Raw genomic sequence first — 24,364 nt, 5'->3', positions numbered from 1 at the left:
GCCATAGGGCACCAAGGCCTCCACCATATAGAGCGCAGCATGGGGCCGGCATCTCACGGTTACCTATGGAGCCAGCGAAACTTCTGAGCTCTCCAAGCCCCACGGGGGCTCGCAGCCCCTCAGCGCTCCCCACATCCCCCGTGGGCTCAGCCATGTGCTCCCCATCGCAGCCCCATCCCCGTGGTCGCGCTCCCCTCATGCTGGCCCCGCGCAGCTGCCCTCGGTCCCCTGCCAGGAATGTGTCGGGGGGGGCCCCACCCCACGCCCTCTGCCTGCCTCTCGGCTTCCTCTTCTGCAGCTATTTAACCGCCGTCCCATCGCGTCCGGCACGGCTGGGCCATGGAGCGCCTGGAGGTAACGGAGACCTTTGCCGGCATCGCGCTGCCCGGGCACCTCCACACCGCAGAGTCTCTGCAGTTCGCCACCAACTTCCCCTTCCGCGACACCGATGTGGTCATCGTCACCTACCCCAAGTCGGGTGAGTGGCACTGGGTGGGGAGGGGACAGGGATGGGGACGAGGTAGAGGGGATGGGATGGAGGGGGGGGCTCTGACACTCAGCCCTCACTGCCGTTGGGTCCCAGCGCTGCCTGCATGGCCAGGAGCTGGGCCAGCCCTGCACAATCATCATCCCCTCCCAGCACAGCCCCACAGCTGGGGCTCCCGGCCCCACCACCATGCAGGAGGGGACGACCACCCCCACGCCCTCCCCTGCTGCAGCCCTGTCCCTGCCACATCCCCACCCCCAGCCTGGAGCAATGGGTGGGGGCTCAAAGGGGCAGTGCTCCTGTACTGCAGTGCCGGTCCAGCTGTGCCCTGTGCCACGTTGCACAGTGCTGTGTTATGGCACACAGTGCGCCGCTGTGCTGATCCGTGCCATGATACACTGTAATGTGGGCCAAGTGACACTGCTGTGCTGAGCCGTGCAGTGATAAGTCAAGCCACGTAGCGCTGTGTCACGCTGTGCCATACCAGGCTGCACTATGCCATGCCATTTGGTGCCACGCCATGCTGTCCCAGTCTCTTCTCTACCATGCCATGCCATACCATGCTGTGCCATACTGCGTGATGCCATGCCATATCTTGCTGTGCCATGCCACGCGCATCAAGCAATGCCATGCCGTGCTGTATCAAGCAATGCCATGCAGTGCCACTCTGTGCCATATTATTCCATACCATGCAGTGTCACGCCATGTTGCACCAAGCTGTGCCGTGCCATGCCATGCCGTGCCGTGCCGCGGTGCCCCGTGCAGGGTGGGGGTGCCCTGACGGCAACCTCCCCAGGCACCACGTGGATGCAGGAGATCCTGACGCTGCTGTACAGCCGTGGGGACACGCAGCCGGCCAAGACCATCCCCAACTGGGAGCGGGCGCCCTGGCTGGAGCAGATCCACTTCCGCAGCTCGCTGCGGGACACGGCCACGCACCGCCTCATCACCAGCCACCTGCCCGCCCGCGTGCTGGGCCCCCGGCTGCAGGGCAGCAAGGCCAAGGTGAGGGGTCCCAAAGGTGAGGCTCTGTGGGCGCACCCCGTGTCTGTGGGTCCGTCAGCTCACGGGGCAGCTGAGCCAAGGAAAACCTGAGCCCGTGTTCTCCCCGCACCAGGTGATCTATGTGGCCAGGAACCCCAAGGATGTGGTGGTCTCCTATTACCACTTCCACCACCTGGCCAAGTTCCTGCCTGACCCCGTTTCCTTCGACGCCTTCCTCCAGCAGTTCCTCGAGGGCAAAGGTAAGGGCTGGGGAGATGTGGGGGCCGCGCTGGGGGCAGCCGTTGGCCCCCGTCACCCGCTTCATCCCTCCAGTGCACTATGGCTCCTGGTTTGAGCACATCAAGGGCTGGCTGGGCCAGCAGCAGCTCCTCGACATCATCTACGTCACCTATGAGGAGCTGCACCAGGTGAGCCCCGCATCCCTGTATCCCCCATCCCCACATCCCCCACCCCGTCTCCCATCCCTCCATCTCACCTGCCGTGCCCAGGACCTGCGCGGCACAGCGCAGCGGCTCTGCTCATTCCTGGGCATTACGCCGGAGCCGGGGACGCTGCTGACGCTGGAGCAGCACTGCAGCTTCGCAGCCATGCGGGACAACGCCATGGCCAACTACACCCTGATCCCCTGCGAGATCATGGACCACAGCCAGGGCCGCTTCATGCGCAAAGGTGAGGGGCACGCAGGGCACGGCCGTGGGCACACCGGTGCCCCCCGAGCGCGGTCCCAGCGCTGCCATCCCGCAGGCGTGGTGGGTGATTGGCGCTCCCACTTCTCACCGCCACAAAACGCCCTCTTCGACCGCGTGTACCGCGAGGAGATGTGTGACACCGAGCTGAGCGCCCACTGGGCCATGGTGTGAGGACGGGCAGCATCGTACCGGGGCGGTTCCTGGCTGAGCGCCACCGCCATCCCCGGGGCCGCCATCCCCCGGTGGCCGTGACCCCCCGACCCCTCACTTCCTGCAGCGCGGTGGGGAGCGCGGCCCCGCTTGGGAAAGAATAAATATTTATTGCCATTCCCAGGCTGGCTGTGTGTTCCCAGGGCGGGGGCCCGGCAGTGCCGTGCTCTGGCGCCGGGAAGTGCCGGCATTATCGGGGTGGGGGCCCATCATCCCAGGGCATTGTCTGGGTGTGGCCGCGGCGGGGGGGCCGGGACATCCTTCGGTGTCACTGTGGGACCCCATCCCAGCACGCCCCCCATCCCCTGTGCTGCCCTCATGCCCTGCGGCACCGCCTGCCCCATCCCCGGCTGCGCTGCCAGCAGCAGCCTTACGCAGAGATCGTAAAGCATGGGGAGTGCCAATAATGAACCCCATCAACTAAACATCGATTAACGACAGCACACGCCCCACACCCATGGGGGGACACAGCCCTGGTGGGGGTCTCAGCCCCCCCTGCCCGCACCGAGGTCCAAACGCAGCTGCAGCCCCAACGGGTTTCTATGGCGACGTCCGTTATCTGGCTTGATTGGGATGAATCAGGCGCTATAAATATGATGGATTGGGCACTGCGCTCTGCCCATTGCCAGTAGCATCCCCACGCCCCACAGCATTGCTCTGGGACAGGGACACGGCCACAGCATGCGGGCACAGCCACAAGGACAAGCCCTGTGACAGCGCACTGCCAGGGGACACATCCCCAGTGGGGACACATGGGGCAGGGCTGGGGGCGCACAGCAGTGGCACTGCGCATGGAACAGGGCATGCAGCGCATGGCGTGTGGCACACAGCGTACAGCACATGGCACATAACACATGGCAAACAACACACAGCACATGGCACATAGCGCATGGTAAACAGCACATGGCATGCAGCACGTTGTGCATGGCAAATAGTGCAGGGCAAATAGCACATCAGCACAGCGCACGGCACACAGCAGGCAGCCCATGGCACAGCACACGGCATGGCACAAGGCCCAGCACACAGCACATGGCATGGCACACAGCACGTGGCACGGCACCCAGCTCTTTGGCACAGGACACATGGCGCAGCACCGAGCACATCCAGCACAGCACACGGCACGTGGCGCATGGCACAGGCATCGTGCAGGAGGGCAGCTCTCCTTGCCTCCATGCCCTGGATTTTTGTGCTGCCGAGGCCACGCGGTGGGGCAGCAGCACAACTTGAAAGCAAAAAAGTACAGCAGCTACAAAGCGCTGCCGCCTCTCATTCGGCGGCCGGTGGCTTTCAAGTGACAAATCCCTGCTAATGAGAGACATGGCCACGGGCTGGGCAGCTGGGGGCCGCTTTGAGCTTTTGTTCCCTTCCATCCCTGCCTCCCTGCTGCAGAATGGGGCTGTGCCCACGGGTGGAGCACCGGAGTGGAGCAGTGGGTTGGGTCCCCCATCCCCATACCCCACAGAGTGCACACAGTTGGGGATTGTGTGTGACGCAGCAGCACTCCGTGGGTCCCCGTGCCCAGAGAGCAGATGGCAGAGGGAAAGGGCAGCTTGCTTTATTGGCCCAAGGATGGGTTTGTCATGCAGCCTCAAAACAACAAGGAGACAGACAAGCACGGAGCACAGGGACCACAGGGACAGCAGGGGATGGAGTGGGGACACGGGGAGTTGCGGACTCCGCCACCCCCAAATGACACGGCACAGCATCCTGCAGAGGCACCGGGGCTGTCCCCATCCCCATGCAGGCACACTCACTGGGGCGAGCCCAGGCTGGAGTCGGGGGTGTGGGGCTGGGGGCAGCGCGGGGGGAAGGCCTTGTAGCTGTAGTACTCCACCACCTGCTTGGGCACCTCGGCCAGCACGCACTTGGCCAGCGCGGTCGGGGATGCCTGCGGGATGGGGTGGGATGGGTGAGTTGGAGGTCGGTGGCACCCAACACAGGGGACACAGGGTGGGGGATAGGAGAGCTGAAGGACCCACTCACGTTCTTGAAGTCACGGAAGGGGACGAACTGGACGATGTCACGCAGCACGGGCTCACCCCGGGGGGAGCGCAGGATGCCGTCGTCACCGTCCAGGATCTGCATGTCGGTGAAGTCGGCGTTGCCCACCCCCACGATGATGATGGACATGGGCAGGTAGGAGGCGCGGACAATGGCCTCCCTCGTGTCCGCCATGTCTGTCACCACGCCGTCCGTCAGGATCAGCAGGATGAAGTATTGCTGGGCACAAAGGGACATCAGGGACACCCCGGCACCACGCACCCCATGCAGGCGGGGGGATTGCACACATGGGGCCGTACCGACGCCTCCTTGGTGCGCTCCTCGTCAGCCGCCACGCGGGCCACCTTAGTGATGATGGGGGCCACATTGGTGGGGCCATACAGCTGGATTTTGGGCAGGCAGCTCTGGTAGGACTCCACCACGCCCTGGATGCCTGCGGGTGCGAAGAGTGAGGGGGTGCCAGTGTAGCTGGGGGGCGCGGGGATAGCATCCGGCAGCTGTGCAATGGGGCTGCACTCACCCTCACACTCGTCGTTGTCAGGATTAAAGTTGATGGCGAAGTCGTGGGAGACCTGAAGGGGGCAGAGGGGCAGAGGCAGCTGGGGGCAGGGGGATGGGCACATCCCAGGGGTCCCAGCGCAGCCCAGGGGCCCCAACCCCGTACCTCGTACTTGGGGGGGATCCGCGCACCAAAGCCCAGAGCGGAGAACTTCTTATCACTGCAAGGGAAAGGGTGTGTGGGGCCCCAGCTTGGTGGGTGCCAGCACTGAGGGGTGCCACCTGGGTGTCCTGGCCCCATGGTGGCCGTCACCGCAGCACCCCGGTGCTGGGGTCCCCCCACCTGTCATAGTCCTGGCAGATCTCGCCCACCGCCACGAGCGCCTTGAGGTACTCGTTGGGCTGGTAGGGGTTGATGTAGTGCAGGGAGCAGCTGTTGCGGGGGTCTCCGTTGGAGGCCGTGAAGTCGATGGCCACCTGGTGCGGGGGGGGTCGGTGAGGTCCCCGATGCCCCCAGGGCATCCCTGAGCAGCTGTCCCAGCCCCGTGGTGTGGCCACAGCCCCGACGGAGCGGTGCTCACCGTGAAGTGGATCTGGCAGCCGCCCATGATGTAGTCCAGGAAGGAGTAGACCCTGTGGATCTGTCAGACCGACCCACGTCAGCCATTGGTGCCCCAGCAGCAGCAGCCTGGCACAGCACGGCGCAGCTCAGCGTGACACGTGGGCGCTCACCTTCAGGTCCAGCAGCACCACGACCCCCGAGTTCTTGTAGTTGCGCTTCTTGATTTTGTACTTGGGGTTCATGCACTCCCACTGCACCTGCAGCATGCGGCACCCGCGCTGCCCGGGTACGGCCCCACGGCCCCCGGCCCCATCGTGCTGCAGCCCCGCAGCCCCCAGCCCCATACCCCGGTGGGCTGACAGCCACAGTCCCATCTATCCCTTCCCCAAAGAGAAGCCAGTGGAGAATCTGGGAGGTGCCTCCTGGAACAGGGCCTGATGGCAAGCCCAAAGGCTGCGCCCCTGCCCTGCTGGCCGCGTCCCCGCGTCCCCACCTTGTTCTCCCCCATTGCCTTCTGCATCTCCTCGAAGGTGGTGAAGAACTCGCCGATGAAGTCGTGCTTTCCCCGTGAGTCGTAGTCCCACACGACGCACTATAGGGACGCAGATCAGCGCTGCCCAGCCGTGTGCCCCACCACCCTGCACCCACCCGGAGATGGGGTTCCGTCACCCTTCCTCACCCTCAGCTTCCTCTTCTCCTCACAGCTGCAGAGGGAGTTCAGAGAGACCTTGAAGGGCTCCCAGATGGGGCTCAGGTTGTTCTTCACCACCTGGGGGCAGGAGGGCTCAGCAGGGCCAGGCACACGTAGGGTGGCCGTGGGATGGTGCCGGCCAGCCTCACCTCAGTGCGGTACACCAGCTGCTCACTGCTGTCGTCGTCGATGCGGTAGATCTCCAGGAAGGGGTCAGACTTGCTGAAAAGGTCCTGGAGAAGAGAAGATGGGGTCAGGCAGAGCAGAGGGCTTCATCCATCCCATCCATTTATCTGACCCACCCCATCCATTCCATCTCAACCCATCCATCCCATCCCATCTGTCCTGTCTCATCCATCCCATCCCATCCCATCCCATGTAGCTCAGCTGTCCCATCCCATCCCACCCCATCTGCCCTGCTCGCAAGCTGCTCACCTTGTCATCCAGCTTCTTGGCCCTAAAGGCCAGCTCCACGTAGCCGTTGTTCCCCGAGATCTCCTCGGAGATGACCTGCCAGGACACCCCACCACGGGGAGCTCGGTGTTATTCCCCTGCCACCCTTCCCCTCCCCACCCCGCGTCCCGTTTTGGTGTCACCGCTCACCCAGCCCAGCGTCACTCACCGTGATGGTGGATTTCCCCGCAAACTTCCCATATTTGAGGAACAGTGGCTTCGTCACCCGCTTCTGCGCCACGATCTGCCAAACGGGACGGGCTCAGCGCAGGCACAGCCTGCGGGTGATGGGGACCGGCACGGCGGGGGCTCACCTGCCCCACAGTGCACTCCATGCCCCCCAGGAAGTCATCGTCGTGCGCGCCCACACCGGCCTGCCCGTGGCTGTCGTACACTTCGAAGCGCAGCTTCTGCACCTCCTCGAAGTAGTAATCCACCGTGAAGATCTTGGCGAAGACGGGGTTCAGGTTGCTCTTGATGACCTCGCTGCGGTCCACCTGCGGGGCACGGGGTAACACCAGCCTGGCCCCAGTGTTTGGGACCCGGCGTGGTGGGGAAGAGACTGCACGGCCATCAGCTCCTCAAACAGTTCCGCAGCACCTCCAGAAAGCACTCCTGCTAACGAGCTGGGATTTGCTCAGTAGAGGCAATTATGGTCCACTCTCCTATCAGTGAAATTCAGGCTTCAATTGGCTCAAGTGCACAATGCACTGTGCTGGGGCTGTGAGGCACAGGGCTGGAGGCAGCTCAGGGCTGGAGCCGCACGGGGGGAGCTGCGGGCACAGGGAATGCAGGGAAACAGGGATAGAGGGATGTGGAGGCAGAGAGATGCAGGAATGTGGGGACGTGGGGATACAGACAAGGTGACACGAGGATGTAGGGCCAAAGGAATACAAGGATGCAGGAATGAGGGATGCAGGAACAGCAGGGAGCTGCTGGATGGACCATTAATCTGTGCACAAGCGTTTCTCTGCTCACGCTGATCCTACAGCAAAAGCACACCACTGCAGCACCATACCTGATACGGGAGTAAGGGGTGTCCCTGAGTGCCAGCACCGGGTCCTGGGGCACCGCACCCTCCAGGGCGAACCCCATAGCAGTGGGGCTGCAGCCATGGGGATGCCTGTGCTCTGGAGCACACCTTGTCCTGGGCTGGTTGGAGCCAGATTGGTGCTGGGCACAGGACAGAGCTGCACCAGAGGGGCCACACCTTGCACAGGGGGATGCATCCCATCGAGGGTCCCCCACTGCTTTCTTTGGCTCCGGCTCCCAGAGTCAGTTACAGGCAGAGGGATTTAATGCTAAATCTGCTGGCTGAGCAGCACTGATTAGCGAGCGTGGAGCTGCTGGAGCCAGCCAGGAGCTGAGCTGGGGGGCAGCCACAGGAAGGAGCCAAGCACTACGTGACCCACTGGGACCCACATTCCTGGGCACCCCATTCCTCGGCGCTGCCAGAGCCGCTGAGCTCCAGGAGGTTCACTCCAAGCCAAAGCCCTGCATTGTCCCCACACACCGCCCGAGCATCCCGCAGTGCCCCGCCATGGGGCCGTGCCCTGCACCTTGCTCCCCACGTCCTTCACTCCACCCTGAGCCCTGCACCTTGCCCCCACTCCATGCCCCGCACCTCTCACCTGGCTCCCATCCCACGGACACCACACCCACCCCGGCTCCGTCCCTGCCCCAATCCCCATCCCATCACCCCCGCCCTGCCTACCTCCACCCACTGGCCCTGGGACTGCATGAGCAGCAGGACGCAGGGGTCTGACTTGTTGAGGGTGTCGCGGTCCAGGAGGTGCCTGCAGCTCACCCGCAGCTCCACCTTGGAGAGGACGGCCAGCGATGCCTGCGAGGACGGCTCGGGCGCTTCGCCCATGGTGGCTGCAGCACGGGGGGCAGCCGGGCGCGATGGGGGGCAGGCAGCTCCGTGGGACAGAGGCATGTGGGGTACCGGGCAGCCCTACAGCCTCGCTGTCAGCACATGGGGCAGCTGCTTGTCATGCCCGGGGCGTGAGGCCCTGCAGTGCTCGGCGTGGGGATGGAGCCTGCCTGTCAGTGTGTGCTGCTGGGGGCTCGGCTGGCTCCCAGGGCAGGGTGGGTGTCGGCGGGCCCACGGACTCTCTCTGAGGTGAAGCGGCCGGTCCCGGTGGTTCTGTGGAGCCCTGCAAGGTGTCAGGACACCGTGGGGTGAGCAGAGTTAGCCACATCTTACTGTCACCGTGCAGAGTGGGTGGCATGCTGGAACGATGGGTGAAATTCTGCCCCAGTGGGGACACAGAGCCACTCTCCACCTGGATGCTGGCAGGGCTCAGCCTGGTGATGCTGCAGCGTCGGTTCTGCCACCCCATCCTCATCCTATCCTCACCGCATCTCCTCCATCCCCATCCCACTCTCCTCCATCCTCATCCCTGTCCCCATCCCCACTACTCCCAGTTGCAGCACCCGGGCTCTACCCGCTGCCCCCTCCCCGCTGCCCCCATCCCATGCCAGGAGCTAGTGCCATCCGGCTGAAGTTTCCCCATGAAGTCACATAGGGCCATGCCCTGCCCGGCACACAGCTCACATGCCTGGCTCCGGTGGGCATCATCCCTTCCCCAGCATCCCAGCACCGCTGCACATCCCCCGGTGAAGGGATCCCGGTGCCCCCGCCCTGCCCACCCCCTTACCTGTGTGCCGGGGCTCGGTGCGCTGCCGGACAAGGGCTGGGGCCGCTGTGTGCCAGCCGGAGCCGCGTGCCAGCCAGAGCTGCGCCGCTGCCACCTCCACACAACTGACTCAAGCTGCAATTCGGGAGCGGAGCCCTAAGAGGGAGACTACAATCTCCGTTAACCACCTCACTGCCGGCACCGGAGCGCAGCCCGCCCGCAGGCACCGAGGCTGCCAGGGGTCCCGGTACAGCCGGCAGCACACGGCACGTGCCACGGCTCTGGCATCACCCCCAGCCTCCCCCCCACCCAGCACTGCTCTCACCCCACACACCCCACGCTCCATCGCTTCTCCCCACGGGGTGCCCAAGGCCCATCCCTATCCCACGCGGTCCCATCTCTGCGTTCCCCCCCCAAAGCCACCCCCACCGCAGGGACAGACGGAGGTGTCCCGGTGATGCCGGCTCACCGGGTGCCACAGCCCCACAGCCCCCCGGTCCGGCCCCCCCCGCACCCCACACATCCCCCGGCACTGCAGCGCCGTCAGCGCAGCTTTATGAAGCGTGATATAATTAGCCCATATTCAGAGGGGATTAAAATGCAGAGAGGTCTAACGACTGGGAGGGCACTGCGGGGCCCCGGGCTGCAGGAGTAATCCCGCACCGCTCGGCAGAAGTAGGCCACCCTCCTTCCTTCCGGCAGCTCAGCACCCCGGGATCACCCGCACCCAGCGCGTCGCTGCTGCCATTCCCAAGTTTGCCGTCGCGCAGCTCATGAATTGATGGCTCAGTCGGCCACGCCGCAGCACGGCGCAGAAGTGCTTAGCCAGCCCGGGGCTCCCCGGAGCGGGAAGGAGCCCAACGCACCGTGACTGTGCCCGCTCAGCCCGAAGGGACGCGGCCCCCAGGAGGTGGGCAGAGCCCCAGGGTCGCCCTACTCCAGCGAGGACCGGGCTCCTTATCACAGCCACCGGGGTGCTGCTCCGAAGGGGAGCGGCACAAGGAGCGGCACCGCAACAGGGAGCATCCAGGCAGCACCCGTGTCACCGCGCGTGTCACCGTGCGCTGCTCCACCCAGCGGCAAGCAGCGGCAAGCGCAGCCCTGAGCTGTCCCGCGTCCCACCGCCATCCAAAAGCGGGGAGCCGCACCCGAGGGATCCCACAGCCACAGCGCTCCACCTGCACTCACCTCGGGACAGCCGGATGGGAGGAAGGCGGGCCTCCCTGCGGTGGGGCGGCCTCACTGTTCTCCCCGCGCCGGCTGGTGCTGAGCACACCGTGACTGCACACACACCCCTCGAAGGCAGAGCCGCCCAGGGCCGTTCCCTCGGAGCCATCCAGCTGATGAAGTCCACGCTGTGTCCCTGCGGACAAAGCAAACCTCCCCGGCCGAACAGAGCTGCACACCGAGGCGTTCGCTTCCCTCGCTGCTCAGGAAGGTTGGAGTCTGAGCACAGAGAAATCTCCCACTCCCACGCCTGCACAGCAGCTCCCCACGGCGCCCCTCTGCGCACAGCTGCCCACCACGGGTGCCCACGCAGCAGGCAGGCCAAGCTCCAGGGCAGCAGCGCCCTGCACACAGCCCCTCACGAGACACCACACACTGCTCCACTTCCAGACTTTTTATTGACAGTTCTAACAAGAACGGTTCATTTCTTCTTCTCCACGTCCTGCTCCGCCGCTTCTTTGGCACGTTTTGCACGGATCCCAAAGAGACGAGCGTTTGCCCGGGCCATGCGCAGGCTGGCAAAGGCCTTGAAGTTCTTCTCCTCCTCTGAGATAACACGGGCCTTCTCCCGTTTGAAAACCTAGAGGGAGAGAGAGCCCGACAGTCAGACTGCACATCAGAGGCTGCCAAAGAGACAGTGTTTAAAGCTTAACACAATTAATCTCGTTACATTTCCACCACCGGCTCTGAGATGCTGCTAAGAATACGAAATTTGTGCAATCTCCGGGCCCTGCCCTTATCATCACTCCACCAGGCACCTCATTTCCACCAGTTCCTCATTTGCCAACGCATGTCAGCAGACGAGCAGAAAATACCAGGGAAAAAAAACCAACACACAAACAAACGCAAAATGAGACGTGAGTCGGGTTTGTGGCACCAGCAGAGGCATCTTCAGCATCAGCACCAGCTTCAGAGCTCAGCAGCAGCCTGCCGGGGCTGGCACACAAGGCTGCACACAGACACAGGGGGACGGAGGTGTCCCTGCCCGCAGCACAGCGCCGGGCACAGCCAACAGGAGGTGCCCGAGGTGCGGTTGTCACCTATGCCCTCGCAGGACTCTCGCTGCAGGGGGCTGCTCTGTTACACCCCACAAAGAACAAGAGTCAGGGTTACACTCACGTTCCTGATCGGCATAACCGGTCCGGACAGCTGAGTTGCCATCTTGAGTTCCTCAGGCTGCAAAACAAGAAGGGAAAAAACATTTCAGGGGCAGAAATACACCATGTCTCAGCGCAGCACATAGATGGAAGACGCGCCTGCTGCACGGCCTGCCAGCTTCAGAACATTAACCATTCCGACCAGAGACTTAACAGCAACGGTAACCCATTCAGCACTTTGCTCACGCAGCTGTACCTGGCACAGATGTGCTGCGCCGACACAGCACGCCTCCCTGCCATCAATCTGCCCAGCCCGGCCAGGGGAGCCGTGGCCTTTCAGGAGTTCTGCCAGCTGGAAAAGCGGTGCTGTCTCCTGGGCCATTTTTAGCCTGCCCGCTCAGCGTCCTCTTCAGCAATTCCTTCCACAGCCAATTCCAGCTTCTGGTGCGAGCGTGGCAGTGACAAGAATGAATAAATCAGCTATCTGAAGCTTCCAGTAAATAAATCTGATCCACGGTTCCAGAGACAAGTATCTTTATCTACTGATATCAGAAACAGATTGCAGCAGACAACCTGAAAGCTGCGCTGAATTTACTAAGTTACAGGTTTGTGTTGCTAGCCAATTTAAAACTAGAATAGAATGCGTTTGGCAAAGATTTTGTGTGCTACCCACAGCAATTTGGAAAAAATCCATCTTCTGCAGAGGCACCCGAGGTTCAAAAGGAGTTTTGACTTAATAATCCTCACGTCCACAGCTCCACCAGTCCCACGAGTCACACCACAGGGCAGCACCTTCCTGAGTTACTAAGCTGACACACGCAGCACAACTTGCACGTCCAAGCAGGCTGTGTAAGGTGTCAAAGCCCCCTTCCCCGCTCTGGGAAGCGGCCCAAGCGAGCTCCAGCCCTGCAGGCAGCACTATGGGAAAGCAGCTCAAGGCAGGCAGGGCTTTGCAGAAGACTGGAGGTAGCTGGAACACACCAACTCGGTCCATTACTCGCACCTTCCCGTGGGAAGCATGCATTTTTAACACCAACAGCCAAGAAGACAAGAAAAGCCAACTCTGCTCTGCACCTTGGTGAGATTTTAATGAAAACCGTTTTTGTATGTCAACAGCAACAACCTTCTAGAGATTTCCTCTAATCACTCCTTTCACTCAACTACTCAGCTGAGAAGCTGCCTTTGCCTTCCCCTCCCTTTCCGTACAGTTATTATGGCAGCAGAGCAGACACCTCAGACAGCCCTTTTGTTTCGTTCTGACACTTCAGCTTCATGAACCATAACTGAATCAGCCAAAGTAGAGCACCTGGGGAGCCAGCTCCATGTCTGGGCTGCGCCTCCAGCAGTGCAGCAGTCCCCAGCCCAGAAGCACTGCTGGCAGCCCCAGCCAGCTCATAGCACAGACACCGCCAGAGAGCCCCGCTCCACCCATCCCAGCCTGTGCTGTGGGCAGTCGCCCCCCGTGTACGTGCATGGAACCAACGTGCCCTCCTCCTATGGGTCTGTGTCACTACAAGTACTCAACAACACAGCCTGGGCACCAGGAGGGCGGGCTGACGGCCAAACCTCTGCAGAAGCCAACAGAAACAGGCTCTGTCACGTGTTTCTAACAGCCGGGTACTTACAGAGCTGTCTCCTTTCTTCGGTGCAGACGGCTTCCTTGGGAAGAGGATAAGCTTGGAGCGATACTCCTTCAGCCGCTGCACGTTGGCTTGCAGTGACTCTGTAGATTTGTTTCTTCGCCTGGGATCCACGGAGATTCCAATCGTCCGAGCAAACCTTTTGTTAATGCCCGCCAGCTGAAGAGAGAGCACAGAGTCAGCAGTTACCACTGTGCTGCTGGGGGTCAGCAGGACGGAGCAACCGCAGCACGGAGCTGATCGAGAGGCACGGCACCCTTCAGCAGTGAGCATCACACAGATGGCTTTCCTGAGCTCAGTGCGATGTTTGGGCTCTGATACACACCGGGTAAAGTTATGAAGTCAGCACGAGGATAACTGTGGTTCACAGAATAATGAATGCTCCATTAAAGAAATACTTCGGTAATGCTCCTAAGCAAGTAACAGCGCCGTGTTCTGTTTAAATGCATGCAGCTCTGGGACATTTTACGCTGGAATCAGCATTACCCCAAATTAAAGAAAAGCAAACTAATGAGGAATTTGGCATTAGAAGCACAACCTTACTGCTTTAACGCCATAATCTCACTGCTGTGTTTGTGTCAGCTTCGAAACGAGACACGAGGGGAGGCTGCAGAGGCTGGCTGCCAGCACTGCCCAACATCCACTGCTGTGAGCCGATGCCAGCAGCTCCCCGCAGCACCGCGGCAGGGCAGGCGGCACACGACACATTCTGAAGCGAGCTGAGGGTGCTGGAGGCCTTAACAGGGCGACCACAACCTGCTCGTGACACACCTTTTATTTAAAGGGAAGCTCGGGAGCCTCAATTCAAGCCCTGCCTGAATTGGATTTTAAACAAACTGTAGTAAACAGCCCAAGCACAGACGCAGCAGTAACTCTTCAAATCAGCCTTGCACTGATATGACTGCACGACGCCACTCCTTCTCCATCCCACAGCCGCTCACTGCACGCAGACACTGCAGCACAGTGCTGAACCCAACCATGATTTATATGGACAGGAACAGAGCAGGACACCCCAACTCAAGATCCACAGCGAGTTTTACCATACCTCCACAGTATGGAGGATCAGCTCTCCATACTTACTTTAAGCTCTTCTAGGCTGAATCCTCTGCCAGCACGAACTTTTTTGTGGTATCTGACAGTCGGGCACCTCACGATGGGCCGGATGGGCCCAGCCACAGGGCGGGGCGCGATGCGACGAGCCTTTGCCTGGCGGGCCTTCCTCCTGCAGCGTGGAGAACGGCCGTCAGAAAGGGGTACTGCTGCCGGGGACGGCACTCACAGCTCGCCGTGCTCCCCTGCAGGGCAGCGTCTGCCACACGGGGCTCGCTCAGGAATGAGCAGCTGGGACGGACGAGCGTTTGCATTACAGAGCTGCCGCAGCCATCAGACAGACTAGGGTTCGAGGGAATCATCAATGCAGTACAGCGATTCCGGAGACTTCTCATCACCTGACCGCGGCCGGCCCCACCCCCGAGCAGGGCCCCGTCCCAGCTGTGCGCGCCACGGCCCGGCGGAGCTCACCTGCGGATCTTGCGGGCCGGCTGGTTGAACCATGTGGCCACTCGTCGCTGCCAGTCCTTGTGGAAGTGCGGCTTCAGGATCATGCCATTGCGGCTGGGCGCCATGGCTGCTCGGGCCTGCGGACACGGGCAGGGCTAGAGGCGGCTGCCGGGGCTGCAGGGTCCCGGCACCCGAGAAGGCCCGGCGCAGGCCGAAGCCGAGCCCCAGCCCCCATCACAGCCTCCCTCAGGGCCCGGCCCCAGCCCCCCGAGCCGCCCCGGGACCGGCACAGCGCTCCGAGCGGCCCCCGAGCGCTGCCCGGCCCGGCGCGGCCCCCGACGGGCGGATGGCGGCGGATGGAGCCCACCCCAACCGCGACGGAGCCACCACTCACCTCCCGCCACGGAAAATGGCCGACCGGAAAAGGAAGCGGCGGCGCGGCGCACGCCGGAAGTGTGGTGGCAGTGGCCAATAGGAAGGGCCGTGCGTACGGCCCAATGAGAACGACGGTTCCGGAGGCGTCTGGAAGCGGCTTCCCGCACCCGAAGTAAAGATGGCACCGAGTTTAAAGGGCCCGCGCTCAGCGGACTGCACGCTGTCGAGTGGGCAGTGGGACTCGAGGTCCTTCCCCGGCTCCCGCAGGGATGAGGGCACGCTGCTGGCTGCCCCCTTGCTACCCGTCACCGAAAAACTCTCTACCACAGCCCTATCCCTAACATGCTCAGAGCAGCACCCACGCAGCACTGGGACTGAGGTCAGGGGGCACCGAACCTTGGCAGAGGTTGGATCCTGCTGCAGCCTCAGCCTGGGAGGGCAGCGTACCCATAGATGGCACGGCCTCATGGGCAGCACTGCACACCCTGCAGGGACGAGGCTGTGCCAGCAGCACATCACCATCAGCACAGTCACAGACTTGAATCCTCATGTCAAAAGGTTTATTGAGGCAGCCCGGAATTCAGCCACCCTGTTTCACAAATAAAACCAGATCGTTTCCACCAGTTGCTGGACAAACACATTCAAAGAATGAACTCCCTGTAAGGAAACAAGGGTCTGAAAGAAAAAACCAACATAGGCAATAGCATCCCCAGCTGAGAAAATCATTTCTGCCCACGAAGGGGGCGGTGTCCCCACCACGGGCGTGAGACCCAGCAGGGCCAGGTCAGCAGCACAGCTCGGTGGCACCCAGGTGAGCAATGCTATGCAGGTCACCCTCCTCCCCACCCCCAAGGGAGGGCTCAGCTCCTGAGTCCAAGATGAAGGCTTGAAGGCTGGGAATTGAAAGCTGAGGTCTTTCAGTCACAGTCAGTTCTCGTGAAATAACTCCAGACACGAATCCTTCCTGAAGGGGCCTTACCCAGCCACAGCACAACGGGCACCAATAATCACTTCAGTGCTTTCCCTGATGAACAGCAGTCTGCCACTTTATCACAGCGTGCTTTGCAACAGCCACGAGGACAGAGACAGCAGAACTGCCAGGTTTGTGCAGATGCACCCAGGAAGCACATCTGCATTTGAGTTATCTGAGCTATCAGCTCTATACCTACAAACAAGCAGTGCTGCTCAGCACTCCGCCAATGCACACATCGGAGCCATTCCCTGCAGTGCTGGTTCCTAACATCACACCATCAGGTAATGCTGGGTTATGAACACAGGTTTCCTCACTCTCTGCTTCTGAAACCCCTGCTATAAAAATCAAATAGAAACTACTGACCAGGGAAAAGAAAGCCCATGTCCTACACGACTCCACAGCTGTAATAAGCACATATTCTACAAACACAACAGCACGTTCAAGATAATTTATTCTAGTGAAGTTTGTTTTCCTATTTTATGTTCAGCAACAGAGATGACCAAAGTTGCATAACAGCTACAGCACCATACTCAGCAGAGTCTTGCTGCCTTTCACTGTGCTGACCATTCTGGTGCTGAGGGGAACAGCAGTGCACTCTTGCACGCGCAACACAGCTGGAGGTAGCACACAAGGACTCCATACCATCCTTCACCTTTAAGAAGGCATACATGCCCATGTAAACAGATTCTTTCCAGCAGATTAGACTTACCCAATTCAATCACTAATATCCTGCTGAGAATCAATTTCAATATCGTAACCTCCTCCCTGCAGGTTAAAGCTTGTGTTACAAGACTAAACGTAGCCATTCCTTTAATTTCAGGGAGATAGCATCACAGAGATGCCCTGCTCTTTATTTTTGATTCCAGAGCTGAGAAGAGAAAGGGTCTGTGTTCAAAAGAAGCTTCTAGAGTCCTCCCATTCCATATCAGGAGCGGGCTTCACACGGGCCTCAGGCGTGGTTCTTCCTCCTCCTCATGGTTTGGTGGCTGCTGGGGCATTTCTTCATCTCTAGTGTCTTGCTTGTCTCTCTCTGCTTGAAGCCAGCTCTGAGGAGCTATCATTTTCTTTGGCCCGTAGGGTGGAGGCCCAATCAAAGCTTCAATGTCATCATAATTTATCACTTCTTTCTCCAGTAGGGCATTAGACAGCTAGAAAGAGTAAATAAGGCATAATGAGGCACAGAGGTTTGAAAACAGTCTCTCTGAACTGATCTGAACTCACCCTACCAGCTCAACTTGGACCTCAACATCTGGACACAGCACGTGTTGGAGCCCACAAGGAGCAGACCCCAGCTACCACACCACAGACAGCACGACCTGGACGCCTGCTGGAGCACAACAAAGCTCTCCAGGCAGCCGGCACCTTTCACAAGAGTGTTTTTTGCCAGAAACACTCAGTATGACTGGAGGCAACAAAGCATGCTCCAGGGACTGATTTGGCGAGTCACAACACCAGGGACAATTAGAGAAGTGCCCTTACTGCCACTGTCACTGCACCTGTGGCCTTGCCTAAGATGCCACAGTAACAGGAATTGAGACTGGAGCCAGACTCATACTCCTCTGTACATAAATAACATGACACAGAGATAACAAAGAGCTGTTTTGTTCCCGCAGGCATGGGCTGAAGGTCATTAGAAGGTCCTCCCCAGAAAGTTAAATTCTCTGGTCCCTCTGCCAGCAGAAGGACCACGCTTGAGCAGCAGGTGGCCCTCAAACATGGAACTGCTCAATTCTGCTGACAAGATGTGACACACTGACCTGGCAAATGCAATGCTCTGTAGATATTTTGGCTTAACTTTAAAGTTTTTCCTGTGATGAGCCTCTAGCAAACATCTGATTGTTGTTAAATGAAAGCATCAGAACAGAGGAGGCCTGCAGAGAGAACAGCCCCCAACAATGCCTGCCTTCAGAGCACTGCTGGGGCACTGCCCTGGGGACAGAACTGTGATATGGGCAACAGCAGGGTGCCAAAGCAAGCAAGTTCTGGCCACCTTACTATGCACAAGGAGGCCTGCTGGTGGGGAGATAGAGGTGACTGTTTCTCTGTTGTCCTTTAGAAAGAGATCCTGGAAGGGAGCTGACTGGCCAGGGGACTCTCCAGACACAAAGCAGAGGAGACAAAGCTCTACTTCTGCAATAAGGCCTCCTTGGTACATTGGGTATCAGGGAGCTAGCAGGTGAAAATTGCCTGGAGGTACCCAGACAGCATCAGCCAGCAGCAGTCTACCAATTCAGCAGTCCCAACACAAGCCCCAGAATCCCCATTACAGGGCATTCTAGAACCACAGAGACATTGCAACGAGCAAGCTACAGAGCACAGGAAGTATCAAGGCCAAAACCAACAGTTAAAGGAACTCCACATAACTCCAACTTACTGTCTGCAGCTTATCTCGGTTGTCCAATAAGAGTTTTTCTGTCCGTCTGTAGGCCTGAGCCACCAGCACTTTTGCTTCCTAGAAGATAATAAGAGAGATTTGTACTGCAATCAGACAAACAAGGAGAGGACAGAGCTCCACACAGCAGAACCTTTCCCTCCCTGGTTTTCTGTCTACAGTTCCACAACTATGCTCCTCCGTCAGCTCCATCTCCTTCAAGTTAATTCCTTCTCCCCACTCTGCAAAGCATTTCTTCCCCTCTCCAAAAGTCACATTTGCACCTCCCATCTCCCAGAAGCTCTCCAGGGCCTCGTCCACAAAAGAATCAGCACTGCAGTTTTCACACTGCAATGCATAAAACAGACTGTATTGCACAACCACTCACAGCAGCTCCAGGCAGCGCCGTGCTTCTGGGCTGAACTCACAGCTGTATGTGACTTTGTCTGTTCTTAATGCCTCACTGAACAGTCCTTATACACAGAACAGTACCAAGCTAACAGAGCATCTTAATGCTCAGTTGTTGAATTTTGCTACTTAATGGCTAAATGAAAAAAAAAAGCAAAGCATTTGGGTACAAATTTCTTGCAATTTTCAGTGAGCAACAGAAAGTAAAGAACAAAGAGGAACAGGTGACCAGGAGCAGCCTTACGTGGTCCATCATCTGCTGAAGGCCCTGGCTGAAAGGGCGCCGGCCAATTCCAACTGTACTCTCCCCATCTGGAAAGGAGATCTGCCCAATGCTGGGCACCATCCCATACTGCTTCACCATGGAGTAGGCTATCTTGGTCACCCTCTTCAGGTCATCCTGCGCTCCTGGGTGAGACAGACAGAAGGAAGGTATATGGCAGGTCTGACTATGTCCAGCACAAACACACAATCTACCAGTCAAGAGATTAGAGGACCTGCAGGAATCCATGCAGGTGAACACTTTACCTCACCGTGTGGACTGCAAGACCTGCGCAGGGCAATGAGTGACACAGTGGTAGCTAGCTCACATGGACTGCTTACCTGCCACTGCTCCACTCTTATTCCCTTTAGCTATAAATGGTTGGAACTAAGGCACAGAAATCTCCAGGCCCTTCCACCAGCCAAGAAAGAGTCTCACTGTGTAATTGCATGTGTAGCCTTAGGCTTTGGGACAAGTCTGAGACTACGCAGCTGGAGCCCACAGTGAGAGGCCTTCACGCTCACAAACCCAAGTCCAAGATCAAAACAAGCACTGTGAAATTTCTCCTTCCCACTCCCAAGGGTGGGAAACCTCTGTTTCACGTTACTCTTGGACAGAGCAACAAGTACAAATGTTCAGACTCTTAGCACGACCTCCCCTTGCTTGTGTCAGGGTCTGTCCCCTCACCTGTGGTGACTTTGTTAAAGGTGATGGCTTCGGACACTCTCCCTCCAAGAGCCATACACATCCTCTCTAGCAGCTGCTCCTTGGTGAAGAGGTACTGCTCTCTTGGAAGGATCTGAGCAAATCCAAGAGCTGCATTTGTTCGAGGGGCTATGGAAACCTGCAAAACAGAGCAGCTCCATCAGTTTGGAGAACAAGAGAGCTCTCAACTACAGCAGCAGAGAACACAAAGCAGTCTGCCCTCCCAGGGACATTCGTTAAAAGCTGTGGGGCTTGCTCACTAACCTACACAGCCATGAACTGCAGTTGCCATTCCCACACTGAAGGCTCTACCTTCACAGCTGCAGAGAACCTTTCCTCACTTTCAGAACAAGAAATAAAAAGGAAGTTACCCTGAACAGCAAGCCAGTGTAATCTCGAGACTTAAAAGAGTGGCTTTGGAGGATGTAAGCCAATTGGAGTTTGCTTAACCGTGTTCCAAAATCATGGGGACTACCTAACAAACATACAGGATGTCTTCAGCAAAATAAGACCCAATTCCCTCATCCATTAAATGCAGCCACATTTTGTTGAGAGTAATTAACAACAGTTCAGCTTATACAATAGGTCATTCAGAGTGAATTTGCTACTGGTGGTGGGCCAAGAAGCTGTCATTCTTGTCATTTCCACCCCTCCACCTCTCCCCTGTGTCAGGGCTCTTTGAGGAGACGTGTATGGGACAGAACACACCCTGGGGTGCCAAAGGGGGGCCCTTCCTTACAGAGAAGGGCTTCAGGCAGACAAACTCCTAAGCGTGCCAATCTGAATAACACATCTCTTTCGATTAGTATCAGAGCAGTTTCTCCAATGGCCTGACTGGTAGCTGCAACATGCTGGCAAACCACAGCAGGGAAAAAGATCACGCACGCACACAGAGCAGTGCTTTGTGCTTGGAGCAAGTGCATGAACTGAGCAGCAGCACCAGAAGATTCAGTTGCTTCAGATGTGCCCAGCAACTGGGTAACCAGCAGACACTGGGAGCGCTTTACAGTCAGTTTTTAAATGCCAGAGCTCCCCTGTGGCTGATTAATCAGCTCTGCACCACCGCTATCATCACTGGAACCCGCTTTTCTTGACAGTGTATTTGCAGTATAGGTTGCTGCTGTATTCACAGCTCCAAGTTCATGAAGATGACCGGAGTAACACAGTAGAATTAAACACAAGCGCTATAAAATAATCAGCCCGCCTTGGGCGGCAGCGGCCCAAAGAATGCTCTTCCCACCCAACAACACACATGGTGACACAGCAGCTGGTGCCAGGGTTACCTTCATCACTGCCTCCGTGTGCTCCAGCAGCCAGCCAACCAACGCGTGGCCCGACTCGTGAAACGCCACCACCTTCCTCTCTTCAGGTGACAAGATTTTATTTCTTTTGGCAGTGCCTATCAAAACACAGGCAAGGATCAGGTAAGACAATAAGCGGGCAACAGGCGTAAGCAGCAGGACATAACTGTGTACAGTTTGGGGCACAGGCCAGCGCTGTCAGTCTTTTCCTCCTCTCCTCCTTAGGACACACGTAATCATCACACAAGTAATTTAAAACTCTCAGTTGAATCACAGCTCCAGAATGCAAAGCCCTGTTCTGCCCCCAGCTCTGCCAGAGGCATCTTACACCGTATTCCTGCTGAGGGACATATCTGCAAAGTCAGTCTGCCACTGGCAGGGTGGGAACACCCCCACCCCCCAAAAAACCCACCAAAGCACTACCAAGAAAAAGAAGAAAAAGAAGAAGAAAAAAAACAAGACTAGCTGAAGTATCACACTGATTTTGCTGTATTTCAGACCCTTTGGGACAGGAAGGAAGGAAGGTTTTGAATTATATATATAAGAAAGGTCCCAGATGAGACCGAGTGCTCAAGTCAGCAAAAAAAAAAAAAAAAAAAATCATGAGTATCTACAAAAAAACCAACTTTCTCCAAAGCCAAGAAGTCTCTGATTACAGATAGCATGCTCCATACGAGCTTATTCCCAGGCTCCTGAGAACTAGCAAATTAAGCCATAACTCACACTTAATACTTTCTCCAGAAAGGTGATTTTTGAAAGTGTCTATTTTCCAACCCAGTAGTCCGTAACGCACAGTAAGTCCAATTAGGGTTTCAAAAAATGCTGAATGGAAGTAAAGCTTCTCGCATGTAGAAAATACATTAGTTCCAGGATACACTGCGAATCAAGCAGTCATTATAGCTCTGTGCATCAGATGCAAAAAGGTACCGGTAGTTTTAAGTGGATGTCTGCACAGTGCCAGGAGCAGCAGGGGGTAGAGCAGGCAGAGCTGAGAGCAGCTTGGTACCAAGGTTGCTCCATGTCTTGGAAAACAACGTTCTGTTAAACATTAATTTTTAAACAAAGTCAAGAGCTTTATTAAACGAGGAAGCAGCAAAATGAGCGTGGCACATCTTGTAGAAGTACTGCTCAGGGACCCTGGAAAGCACTGCGCCCTGGAAGGCATGATGGTGTTGGAATTGCAGATGAATCGCAGCAGCCCTGATTTTCATTAGTCAGTCCCTTACTCTGCCTTCAGCAGCACATGTGCATGTCCCTGCACATATCCTTCTACAGAGATGCATGGATATGCTATATATAGCTTTGTGATTTTTTAAGTTCTGGAAGCATCCCCGTCAGGCCACCAAGATGGGAGGGACTGTGCTCTCTTCACAACAGCACGAAGTGTGCCCACAAAGATCGCTTCTGCCTCCAAATAAAGTAAGCTCCAGGCTGGGGAGCTCTCTGAAGGCCTGGACTTACCACCTTTATGAGACAAACACCACAGGAAACAACCCTGGGCTGCCTTTGCTGGTCTTACGCTGTATCCACAAACCCCACCAGGGCACAGGCTCTGCTCCATCTTCCCAAGACAAGCTCTCAATGCCTCTGTGTGCTCAGCAGGTTTCCTCCAGCACTCCCAGGAGACCTGACTTACTGACTGCTTTCTGTTCCCAAACTGAAAACACAATGGGGACTACCACAGAGAAGAGTTCATGTTCCTCCCTCACAGCAACACAAAGCTTTAAGGCTGACAGGGCCTCAGGACTTGCAAAGTTCTCTTTTGATTCCACATCACCCTTATTAAAACCAGAAGCTTATAATGGAAAGCACAGTAATATCTTGTTTCCTTCAAGAAAAGCTTTTGTAGAGACTGAAATATTGAACTGAATTGTGAAACCCAGAAGCATTCCCATTACGTGGCAAGGGTACACTTAATATATGGGCCTGGAGGGCTGTTTGGGGCCTTTCAGACTTGTTCTGCAAAAAAAAAAAAAAAAAAAAAGAAAGAAAAAGAAAGAACCAGGTCTTGCTAATATGAAAAAATCAGATTAAGCAACAAAAAGATGATATTGCTGCCCAAATGCCACAGAGCCTCAGTGAAGCAAGCTGGCTTGTCAGCAGTGAAGCTGCTGAAGCCCATGCCCTCTCATGGCCACCACACGAATCCCAGACATTCCTTCTGTTGCACATCCCCTGCGGTCTTGCTTGCTTTTTGCCCTGTCTTCCATGCCTGGGGAACTAAGGAAGGGCAGAATTCAGAAAGAAAAACCAAGGGAATCCCTGCAAGTTCAGTGCTCTCTCTCGCAGATGGAAAAATAAAGCATATTTCTGCTATAGCTGATTAGGGTCTCTGCACTGCAATCAGAGCTGTCTCACTGCCTGCATGTGGGAGCTGCTGCATACAGTCTGGGCTTTGTGGAAGCCCGGTCAGTCACCCAAAGCACTCCCACGTTTATGTTTCTAAGAGGCAGGTGAAACTGAGAGGAGATCTCAAGTATCTTCTCTTAAACTAAGAAATATTTGGGCGTTTTCTGATAAAAAGCAAACGGTGAAAATTCGACTTGTGTGCCAGGAAATAAGTGACCCAGTAGGAACACCCTATTTCATACGCTCTAAGAAAAGCACAGAATGCCAGGCTGTTTGCCCAGACTCACCCCCAGTGATGACACTGCAGCCTGGAAGCAGGTAAGTGTCCGAATATGAAAGTCAGGGATTGCCTACAGGAAAGTTCAGACAGAAATCCACCAGATTCAAACCCCTCAGGTGAAGCCAAGCATTCTGGGAATTCTCTCCCCCCTCCCTATAATATATTGCTACACGGTAGTCTCCAGAGGTTCCTCTGCTGGCACTTGCACAAGCAACAGGGAAAGGCTGACAGGATGTTCTCAGAGAGAGAACAGTACTCCACTGTCTTTCAGTTTATTCTGCCAATTCATCAAAGTCTGGGCTTCGAGGCCAAGAAGAAAAATCTCTCATTTCTTCCTGTTGCTGTTGACGTTGGGGCAGGATAGCCTATTTTCTTTGCTATTCATATTTATGTAGCAGGTGTCCAGAGCAGGAACAAAACCCCAGAGATACTTCCACTATTTTATTTATTTAAGATTCCCTAAAATGTTTATGCATATATACACTATTTGATTAAAAAGCTATACAGCTTTGAATCTTCTCCCTCTTTTTCTGTGTATATGCTTTGCTACTGACTATCTTCCCTGAGCTGCTGGTTCAGGTTACCTACAGATTCAGAAAGGTTGGTCCATTTGTGATTGTTTCATTCAAGATCTTCCA

The 24,364-nt window shown here is 57.0% G+C and overlaps 4 protein-coding genes and 1 non-coding gene across 7 annotated transcripts in view; 1 reads left to right on the top strand and 4 right to left on the bottom strand.

Annotated features, from left to right (window-relative positions):
* The first annotated feature begins 182 nt into the window (after positions 1-182).
* LOC415852 (sulfotransferase family cytosolic 2B member 1-like) lies at positions 183-2,508 on the top strand. Of its 2 annotated transcripts, none has more exons than XM_040707208.1 (6): positions 183-478; positions 1,183-1,492; positions 1,605-1,731; positions 1,805-1,899; positions 1,981-2,161; positions 2,237-2,508. In XM_040707208.1, exons 1-6 carry the CDS (start codon positions 198-200, stop codon positions 2,350-2,352), a joined length of 1,110 nt encoding a protein of 369 aa, XP_040563142.1. In that variant the 5' UTR covers positions 183-197; the 3' UTR covers positions 2,353-2,508. The 2 variants fall into 2 exon arrangements, with proteins under 2 accessions (XP_040563142.1, XP_414212.4); XM_414212.8 differs by having other exon boundaries at positions 329-478; positions 1,284-1,492.
* A 1,422-nt stretch (positions 2,509-3,930) lies between these two features.
* On the bottom strand, positions 3,931-9,370 carry CPNE7 (copine VII). Its single transcript, XM_414211.8, has 16 exons — positions 9,260-9,370; positions 8,311-8,755; positions 6,911-7,093; positions 6,766-6,840; positions 6,579-6,653; positions 6,293-6,376; positions 6,132-6,221; positions 5,946-6,044; positions 5,623-5,709; positions 5,472-5,531; positions 5,234-5,367; positions 5,057-5,111; positions 4,913-4,964; positions 4,692-4,825; positions 4,375-4,611; positions 3,931-4,279 (listed from the first exon to the last, which is right to left on the bottom strand). The coding sequence occupies exons 2-16, from the start codon at positions 8,533-8,535 to the stop codon at positions 4,142-4,144; spliced, it is 1,728 nt and encodes a 575-aa protein (XP_414211.4). The 5' UTR covers positions 8,536-8,755; positions 9,260-9,370; the 3' UTR covers positions 3,931-4,141.
* A 1,474-nt stretch (positions 9,371-10,844) lies between these two features.
* Positions 10,845-15,128, bottom strand: RPL13 (ribosomal protein L13). The gene is made up of 6 exons (NM_204999.2): positions 15,097-15,128; positions 14,724-14,839; positions 14,283-14,424; positions 13,188-13,361; positions 11,585-11,641; positions 10,845-11,045 (listed from the first exon to the last, which is right to left on the bottom strand). The coding sequence occupies exons 2-6, from the start codon at positions 14,825-14,827 to the stop codon at positions 10,887-10,889; spliced, it is 636 nt and encodes a 211-aa protein (NP_990330.1). The 5' UTR covers positions 14,828-14,839; positions 15,097-15,128; the 3' UTR covers positions 10,845-10,886.
* Positions 14,568-14,649, bottom strand: LOC112533307. Its single transcript, XR_003077319.1, has one exon. It is a non-coding gene; the product is annotated as a small nucleolar RNA MBII-202 (small nucleolar RNA).
* Positions 15,129-16,483: 1,355 nt separating the features above from the next.
* SPG7 (SPG7, paraplegin matrix AAA peptidase subunit) overlaps positions 16,484-24,364 on the bottom strand; it is a 30,574-nt gene continuing 22,693 nt past the window's right edge. For both annotated transcript variants that reach the window (NM_001012527.3, XM_046899493.1), the window contains exons 13-17: positions 21,080-21,195; positions 19,779-19,935; positions 19,074-19,237; positions 18,425-18,502; positions 16,484-17,198 (exon numbers count right to left, since the gene is read on the bottom strand). In NM_001012527.3, the coding sequence (NP_001012545.2) occupies positions 16,989-17,198; positions 18,425-18,502; positions 19,074-19,237; positions 19,779-19,935; positions 21,080-21,195 (725 nt within the window). In that variant the 3' untranslated portion in view covers positions 16,484-16,988. The remainder of the gene's footprint in view (positions 17,199-18,424; positions 18,503-19,073; positions 19,238-19,778; positions 19,936-21,079; positions 21,196-24,364) is intronic.

Source organism: Gallus gallus, chromosome 11 (genome assembly GCF_016699485.2).
Source record: "Gallus gallus isolate bGalGal1 chromosome 11, bGalGal1.mat.broiler.GRCg7b, whole genome shotgun sequence".
NCBI classification, from domain to species: Eukaryota; Metazoa; Chordata; class Aves; order Galliformes; family Phasianidae; genus Gallus; species Gallus gallus.
The sequence above is the reverse complement of the archived record's forward strand: the minus strand, read 5'-3'. Positions and strand labels throughout refer to the sequence as shown.